Source organism: Somniosus microcephalus, chromosome 3 (assembly GCF_052327205.1).
Source record: "Somniosus microcephalus isolate GS21.2 chromosome 3, FLI_Smic_1.0, whole genome shotgun sequence".
NCBI lineage: Eukaryota > Metazoa > Chordata > Chondrichthyes > Squaliformes > Somniosidae > Somniosus > Somniosus microcephalus.
The window spans coordinates 269333101-269342365 of record NC_140989.1 but is presented as its reverse complement, the minus strand read 5'-3'; the positions used below and the strand labels follow the sequence as shown (position 1 = coordinate 269342365).

The 9265-nt window shown below is 48.3% G+C and overlaps 1 protein-coding gene and 1 pseudogene across 4 annotated transcripts in view; both read left to right on the top strand.

Annotated features, from left to right (window-relative positions):
• Positions 1-9265, top strand: part of dbt (dihydrolipoamide branched chain transacylase E2) — a 97651-nt gene that overhangs the window by 84612 nt on the left and 3774 nt on the right. For all 4 annotated transcript variants that reach the window (XM_085982462.1, XM_085982459.1, XM_085982461.1 and 1 more), the window contains one exon: positions 4337-4528. In XM_085982462.1, the coding sequence (XP_085838588.1) occupies positions 4337-4528 (192 nt within the window). The remainder of the gene's footprint in view (positions 1-4336; positions 4529-9265) is intronic.
• LOC147121918 (uncharacterized) lies at positions 4539-9262 on the top strand (annotated as a pseudogene).

Sequence of the window (9265 nt, the reverse complement as noted above, 5' to 3'; positions counted from 1 at the left end):
GGGGCGAGGGAGAGAGGGGGGCGAGGGGGAGAGAGGGGGGGCGAGGGAGAGAGGGGGGGCGGGGGAGAGAGGGGGGGCGAGGGAGAGAGGGGGGGCGAGGGAGAGAGGGGGGGCGAGGGAGAGAGGGGGGGCGAGGGAGAGAGGGGGGGCGAGGGAGAGAGGGGGGGGCGAGGGAGAGAGGGGGGGCGAGGGAGGGGGGGGCGAGGGAGAGGGGGGGCGAGGGAGAGAGGGGGGGCGAGGGAGAGAGGGGGGGCGAGGGAGAGGGGGGGGGCGAGGGAGAGGGGGGGCGAGGGAGAGGGGGGGGCGAGGGAGAGGGGGGGGGCGAGGGAGAGGGGTGGCGAGGGAGAGGGGGGGGCGAGGGAGAGGGGGGGGCGAGGGAGAGAGGGGGGGCGAGGGAGAGAGGGGGGGGCGAGGGAGAGAGGGGGGGGCGAGGGAGAGAGGGGGGCGAGGGAGAGAGGGGGGGCGAGGGAGAGAGGGGGGGCGAGGGAGAGAGGGGGGCGAGGGAGAGAGGGGGGCGAGGGAGAGAGGGGGGGCGAGGGAGAGGGGGGGGCGAGGGAGAGGGGGGGGCGAGGGAGAGGGGGGGGCGAGGGAGAGGGGGGGGGCGAGGGAGAGGGGGGGGCGAGGGAGAGAGGGGGGGCGCGAGGGAGAGGGGGCGCGAGGGAGGGGGGGGCGCGAGGGAGAGAGGGGGGGGCGCGGGAGAGGGGGGGCGCGGGAGAGGGGGGGCGCGGGAGAGGGGGGGCGCGAGGGAGAGGGGGGGCGAGGGAGAGGGGGGGGCGAGGGAGAGAGGGGGGGGCGAGGGAGAGAGGGGGGGGCGAGGGAGAGGGGGAGGGAGGGGGGGGCGCGAGGGAGAGGGGGGGCGAGGGAGGGGGGGGCAAGGGAGGGGGGGGCGCCGGTGGGGGGGGGGGAGAGAGAGAGAGAGTGAGAAGGGGGGGAGAGAGAGTGAGAAGGGGGGGAGAGAGAGTGAGAAGGGGGGGAGAGAGAGTGAGAAGGGGGGGAGGAGGAGGAGGAGGAGGAGTGTTTTGAGGGGGTCAGCAAAAGAGCAAAAAAAAATTTTTTTGAAAAACAGGTGTTAAGAAGATGGGAGGCCATCTTGAAAGTTTTTTAATGTTTTTAAAAAGCTGCCACGGAGAAGGAACGCGCAGTCTGTGAAACCAACAGAAATTTTTTTTTTTTTTTTAAAGCTGCCACGGAGAAGGAAACCAACAGAAATTATTTTTTTTATTTTTTAATTTTTTTAAAGCTGCCACGGAGAAGGAACGCGCAGTCTGTGAAACCAACAGAAATTTTTTTTACTTTTTTTTTTATAAGCTGGTGTTAAGAAGATGGGAGGCCATCTTGAAAGTTTTTTAATGTTTTTAAAAAGCTGCCACGGAGAAGGAACGCGCATTCTTGCTGAAAACACCAAAAGTTATTTTTTTTAAGCGGCTGTTAAGAAGATGGGACACCATCTTCATTGTGTTTTAACGTTTTAGACATTGTGTTTTTAAATTTTACACATTTAAAAAAAAAAAAAAAAATCGCTCCTAACAAATAAACACACAGAAGGTGAGAATAAAGATGGCGGCCACTCGCCTCAGTTCAGAACGATAAGGCCCGCCCACACACGCACTGATTGGTCGGTCGTCATGTCACCGAAGCATAGGATTGGTCAATCGTCCTGTCACTCGACTCTAGGAGGGCCCGGCTGCACATGCGACGAACCCGCCCCCGCCACGCATTGATTGGTCGACCATACGATTGGTCGACCTCAATGTCACTCTATGGTAATGAGTGGATAATGAGCGGAATGTTCAAGGTTTTTCGGATACCGCGGGCGCAATTTTTGTATGGCCGAAACGTAAATACGCTTACCAGCGTTTCGGAACGGTGAGCTTTCTTCCGACGTAACGCACGCGTAGGTACGCTCTCTAACTTTCGAGCGCATAGCCGGACAGACGCACACCCGAGGACAGACAGATAGAAGGACAGACAGATCGACTCCTTTATTATATATATATAGATGTAATAACAGAGCACTTGGAAAACAGTGACAGGATTGGATAAAGTCAACATGGATTTACAAAAGGTAAATCATGCTTGACTAATCTACTGGAATTTTTTGAGGATGTAACTGGTATAATAGATATGGGAGAACCAGTGGATGTGGTGTATTTGGACTTTCATAAGGCTTTCGATAAGGTCCCGCATAAGAGACTAACGTGCAAAGTTAAAGCACATGGGATTGGTTGTAGGGTACTGACATGGATAGAAAACTGGTTGGCAGACAGGAAGCAAAGAGTTGGAATAAACTGGTCTCTTTCCGAGTGGAAGGCAGTGACTAGTGGGGTACCGCAGGGATCAGTGCCGAGGACCCCAGTTATTCACAATATATATAAATGATCTAGACGAGGGAACTAGATGTAATATCTCCAAGTTTGCAGACGACACAAAGCTGGGTGGGCGTGTGTGCTGTGAGGAGGATGCAGAGAAACTCCAGTAAGATTTGGACAGGTTGGGCGATTGGGCAGATGCAGTATAATGTGGATAAATGCGAGGTTATCCACTTTGGTGGCAAAAACAGGAAGGCAGATTATTATGTGAACGGCAATAGATTGGGGAAAGGGGAAGTGCAACGCGACCTGGGTGTCCTTGTGCACCAGTCGCTGAAGGTAAGCATGCAGGTGCAGCAGGCAGTTAAGAAGGCAAATGGTATGCTGGCCTTCATAGCGAGAGGATTCGAGTACAGGAGTAAGGATGTCTTGCTACAGTTGTACAGGGCCTTGGTGAGATCACACCTTGAGTATTGTGTGCAGTTTTGGTCGCCTTATCTGAGGAAGGATGTTCTTGCCATGGAGGGAGTGCAGCGAAGATTCACCAGACTGATACCTGGGATGGCAGGAATGACGTATGAAGAGAGATTGGGTCGATTAGGCTTATATTTGCTAGATTTTAGAAGAATGAGAGGGGATCTCATTGAAACTTATAAAATTCTAACAGGACTAGACAGACTAGATGCAGGAAGGCTGTTCCGGATGGCGGGGGAGTCCAGAACCAGGGGTCACAGTCTAAGGATAGGGGGTAAGCCATTTAGGACTGAGATGAGGAGATATTTCTTCACCCAGAGAGTGGTGAACCTGTGGAATTCTCTACCACAGAAGACAGTTGAGGCCAATTCATTAAATATATTCAAGAAGGAGTTAGATATATTTCTTAAGGCTAAGGGGATCAAGGGATATGGGGACAGGGTACTGAATTTGGATGATCAGCCATGATCTCATTGAATGGCGGAGCAGGCTTGAGGGGCCGAATGGCCTACTCCTGCTGTATAGACGGTCCCTAGTTCAGTTCCCCGTCTCTACCGATCTCAGCTCCGCTATGATAGCTGCACCTGATGAGTGTTCGTGCAGTTGGCCTCAACACCGAGGGAAGGAAAAGTCAATTTGGGTCGCCACTCATGATTGCTGTCTAGTGACTACTACTAGAAGGTGTATATATTGATATTGGGTGAAAACAGCATTGGCTCAGCTATGATGTCCCCCAAGTAGCCTGTCGACACATGAAAAATGGCTACTTGGATGCCATGGAAGATGACCTTGTTTACTGGCCACTGGTAAACCGAACAGCTGAAGTGCCTGCACATACTTTGTACAAGCCAGCTGAGTGACATTGCTCCTGCTAGTCAGTATAGACCTTCACAGCCAATGGGGAAGTCATTGGACCTGGGGTAATGGTTGGTTTTCAACTTTATTGCTGTTTGAACAGTTGTTGCAGTGTAGATTTGCCTGCTGTAGATACTGCCCTGCAGTTTAATTCCACTTATGGAGAGTCCACCCATTCCTAAAATGTTAATCTATCTTTCTCTTACAGCTGCTGACCCACCTACAGTGCCTTTCCAGTTTTTTTTTCCTGTTTTTATTTCACATCTCCAACCCACATGAGTTCTATTTTATTTGAAATATATGGACAGTATCTACATCAACTGTAGCTGTATTTGCTGTTGCAGACCTGCCTTCAGAAAGTGGTCTGTAATATAAATGCAGCATTATAAATTTATTTGTCTTGTCTAGTGGATGGGTAAATCCAGTGAAGAGGTGTCATTTTGTTCTTGAAATCAAAGTGCCAGTCCCAGCAAAAACACTCACTACAGTACTGCATCTGCTAAAGTGTGAAGGAGTGGCACAAGGGAACAGAAATAATTTTTTCATGCTGAAATATAAAGATATAAGTTAATAGCAAATTATTACCAGTGATGGAGAAAATAGTAGCAGCCGTAGAATAAGAGTTACCTGCAGTTACTGTGCAGAATTTGTAAAATATTGATCTTGATTTGTTTCTAACTGTTGTCTTTCTTGACCAGGCTTCCCACAACATTGGCATCGCTATGGATACGCAGCAAGGTCTGATTGTTCCAGTTGTTAAGAATATACAGGTTCTTAGTGTCTTTGAGATTGCAGCAGAATTAAACCGGCTGCAGACTTTGGGCTCTGCAAATCAGCTGGGGACAAATGACCTCACTGGTGGGACGTTTACTCTCTCCAACATTGGCTCGGTCAGTAAAGTGCAGTTGCATTACTGCTGTTTCCTGTGTCTTTGTCTTTGATTTGCTTTCTAATGATCCACCACTAATATTTAGGCTGTAATGCAATTCATTAATGCCACATTTCTGTCAGATACTGGAAGTACCAAACATGGATATTGTTTTCCTAAGAATTCTACCCATAATTTCTCCTGGTCTTTGCCTCTTCAGCCACCATCACGAGACCTATATCCTCAGCACAGTTGTCTCTGGCTGCACCCTGCTGTATGACACCTATATGCAAAACAATGTTGGTTATTTGAATTCTAATCCGAATAAGGAATGAATCAAGTGCTGGGTTGTGCTCTCTGTTGCCGAGATAGTTTAAGACAATATTGGAGTGCTGTGGGAGGTATCAATCAGTTTGCAAAGGGTACAGAGGAAAAAGGACAAAAGTGTAACTGTAGCTAACTGCTTTGTAAATATGAGTATGACTAACGTCATTTCTGTAACTTAACTTGTAATTGAATTAGAACAAGATTCTGTAGGCACTTCTACCTCTCAGACCTAGATTCAGATCCAGGACTAGCCTGGAGGCTACCGACTGTATTGGTCTTGAGTGAAATGAGTTTAAAGCAGCATTAACTCAATTTCTAGTAGGCACTGCCCACTAGGAACCCATAGTTCTGCACAAATAATATTAAATGTACCAGTCTCACTCGGGCCGCCAGGATGTTTGGCGTGGGAGATAAAATGTTATACTGCTGCAGTAGGGATGTTCTCCTGGGGTTAATGCATGCATGTAAAATAATCTTTTGTCCTGTTTCTGGCCTTGGATTACTTCAAGCTGAGTGGAAAATGTTCCATTCCTTAGTGCTGGCGTTGCGTGCCTCAAAGAAATTAAAAATTCAACTGCTCCTGTATTTGGCTAATGCTTGTTTGAAGCTAAGCTGCAAGCCTAGTTTTTACCCTAATATCAGGGTCACTAGTTTTGGCACGCAAATCAATTTCTCATAAATATTGGAGAAATATAGGCAAATGAGAAGAGTTTAATGTTTTCTTGTTACTATGAAGAATCACTCCTGGAGAGTTATTGCATAGTTGGAATCACATTGAAGTGCTCACATCCTGATGTACAAAAAACAAAACTTGGCTGTTTAGCTGTCAGCTGCTCCCCACGATGAGATTACAGCATTGCAGTATTTTTGTAGCTGTTCTTTTATCATTTGTACAGTGGAGTTTGGAGGGATAGTTTTATTGCATTTTCAGTTTGGTAGGGATGAGCAGTAGGAAAGCAGTGGATGTAGTGGTGGATATTAGCATCTCTGTGTGCTCCTTATGAAAACACTGAATTAGCACTATATCGTCACAACAGTTTAAGTGATGATCCACGGATGATTAGCAAATAATATGGTTGAGAAGTAATATAACCTACTAATTGAATTATGTTAACATTTGGTGTATAGATCCTTTTTGAATGGTTATAAATAATTTAATGCAGCATAAATACTACTTTCCTTTTATATCAGACATACATGCTTAATGTGTTCATTTTGTTCCTGTCAGTTCCTTAGTCCTACCCCAATGTAGCTCTTAGATCTACAGGGATTGCAAATTGAGCCCCATGATTTGATCAGTTCTTCATTTTCTGGTGATGGGACTCTAGTCGCTGTGAGCTGCTGCTTTCAGCTGGCTGCTTCTCTTCACCCTCTCCCCTAAGCAGAACCAGGTTGGCATGTTGGGCAGCCCTGGCATTTGAGCTCTTGAGTCAAGTTCTCCGTTACATGAAGCACTAAATCTTTTTACTTTTTATCCCCCAGACTCAGCTGCTGTCCATTTGCAATTTAAATGTTGATTAAGCTGTTTGTATTAATTTAGTGTTTAGAATTTCACCAGTTTTGATCAGATTTATCTTCTGGTTAAATGTATATTTAGTGTTTCACATGATGATGGTTTAGTACAATGTTGGCTGTCCTCCCAACAAGCTAAAAATAAATGTGGTGACAGTGTCACAAGGTGACTGTAAAACCAGAATTTGTGTATCCAGATCCAACGAGTGTACACTACTGGTCACAGTATCAGCCTGTACACCCATGACACACAAATAGCTGTAGATAAGGGAATGGTAGCATTGTGGTTATGTTACTGGACGAGCAATCCAGGGGCCTGGACGAGCGATCCAGAGACGCGAGTTCAAAAGAAGCACTGAGGGTAGCATGGGCACAGAATGTACTCTGGGTGGGGGACTTCAATATCCATCACCAAGAGTGCTTCAGTAGCACCACTACTGACCGAGCTGGCCGAGTCCTGAAGGACACAGCTGCCAGACTGGGCCTGCAACGGGTGGTGAGAACCAACATGAGGGGAAAAACCTACTTGATCTCGTCCTCATCAATCTACCTGTCACAGATGCATCTGTCAATGACAGCATTGGTAGCATCGACCACCGCACAGTCTTTGTGGAGACGAAGTCCCATCTTCACACTGAGGACATCCTCCATCGTGTTGTGTGGCACTACCACCGTACTAAATGAGATAGATTCAGTACAGATCTAGCAGTTCAAAACTGGGCATCCATGAGGCACTGTGGGCCACCACAATCTAACCTCGTGGCCCGGCATATCCCTCACTCTCTACCATTACCATCAAGCCAGGGGACCAACCCTGGCTCAATGAGGAGTGCAGAAGAGCATGCCAGGAGCAGCACCAGGCATATCCTGAAAATGCAGTGCCAACCTGGGGAAGCTGCAACACAGGACTACATGCATGTTAAACATCGAAAGCAGCATGCTATAGACAGAGCTAAGTGATCCCACAGTTAACGGATCGGATCAAAGCTCTGCAGTCCTGCCACATCCAGTCGTGAATGGTGGCGGACAATTAAACAACTAACGGGAGGAGGAGGCACCATGAATATCGCCAACCTCAATGATGGCAAAACCCAGCACGCAAGTGTAAAACACAAGGCTGAAGTGTTTGCAACCAACTTTAGCCAGAAGTGCAGAGTGGATGATCCATATCGGCCTCCTCCTGAGGTCCCCACCATCACAGAAGCCAGTCTTCAACCAATTTGATTCACTCCACGTGATCTCGAGAAACGGCTGAGTGCACTGGATACAGCAAAGGCTATGGGCCACAACAACATCCCAGCTGTCGTGCTGAAGACTTGTGCTCCAGAACTAGCCGCGCCTCTAGCCAAGCTGTTCCAGTACAGATACAACACTGGCATCTACCCGACAATGTGGAAAACTGCCCTGGTATGTCCTGTTAACAAAAACCAGGACAAATCCAATCTGGCCAATTACCGCCCCATCAGTCTACTCTCAATCATCAGCAAAGTGATGGAAGATGTCGTCGACAGTGTTATCAAGCGGCACTTACCAATAACCTGCTCACCGATGCTCAGTTTAGGTTCTGCCAGGACCACTCGGCTCCAGATCTCTTTACAGCCTTAGTCCAAACATGGACAAAAGAGCTGAATTCCAGAGGTGAGGTGAGAGTGACTGCCCTTGACATCAAGGCAGCAATTGACTGAGTGTGGCATCAAGGAGCCCTAGTAAAATTGAAGTCAATGGGAATCGGGGAAAACTCTCCACTGGCTGGAGTCATACCTAGCACAAAGGAAAATGGTTGTGGTTGTTGGAGGTCGATCATCTCAGCCCAGGACACCGCTGCAGGAGTTCCTCAGGGCAGTGTCCTAGGCCCAACCATCTTCAGCTGCTTCATCAATGACATTCCCTCCATCATAAGGTCAGAAGTGGGGATATTTGCTGATGATTGCAGTGTTCAGTTCCATTCGCAACTCCTCAGATAATGAAGCAGTCCATGCCCGCATGCAGCACGACCTGGACGACATTCAGGCTCGGGCTGATAAGTGCCAAGTAACATTCGTGCCACACAAGTGCCAGGCAACGACTATTTCCAACAAGCGAGAGTCTAACCACTGCCCCTTGCCATTCAATTACCATCGCTGAATCCCCCACCATCAACATTCTGGGGGGTTACCATTGACCAGAAACTTAACTGGACCAGCCATATAAATACTGTGGCAACAAGAGCAGGCCAGAGGCTGGGTATTCTGCAGCAAGTGTCTCACCTCCTGACTCCCCAAAGCCTTTCCACCATCTACAAGGCACAAGTCAGGCGTGTGATGGAATACTCTCCACTTGCCTGGATGAGTGCAACTCCAACACCCAAGAAGCTCGACACCATCCAGGACAAAGCGGCCCGCTTGATTGGCACCCCATCCACCACCTTAAACATTCACTCGCTGCAGTGTATACCATCTACAAGATGCATTGCAGCAACTCGCCAAGGCTTCTTAGGCAGCACCTCCCAAACCTGTGACCTCCACCACCTAGAAGAACAAGGGCAGCAGGCGATGGGAACACCATCACCTGCAAGTTCCCTGCCAAGTCACACACCATCCTGACTTGGAAATATATCGCCATTCCTTCATCGTCGCTGGGTCAAAATCCTGGAACTCTCTCCCTAACAGCACAGTTGGGAGTACCTTCACCACAAGGACTGCAATGGTTCAAGAAGGTGGCTCACTACCACCTTCTCTAGGGCAATAAATGCTGGCCTTGCCAGCGACGCCCACATCCCAGGAACGAACAAAAAAAAATACTGTTTGTACTGTAGCTACATGGCTAGTGCTGTATGCTATATCCTTAGTGATAACTAGGGTTGCAAAATTCCAGGAATTTTTGAAAGAGGAAACTTTCCATGGGAATTTTTGGGAATTAATTGTAATTTTGGGAATTTATG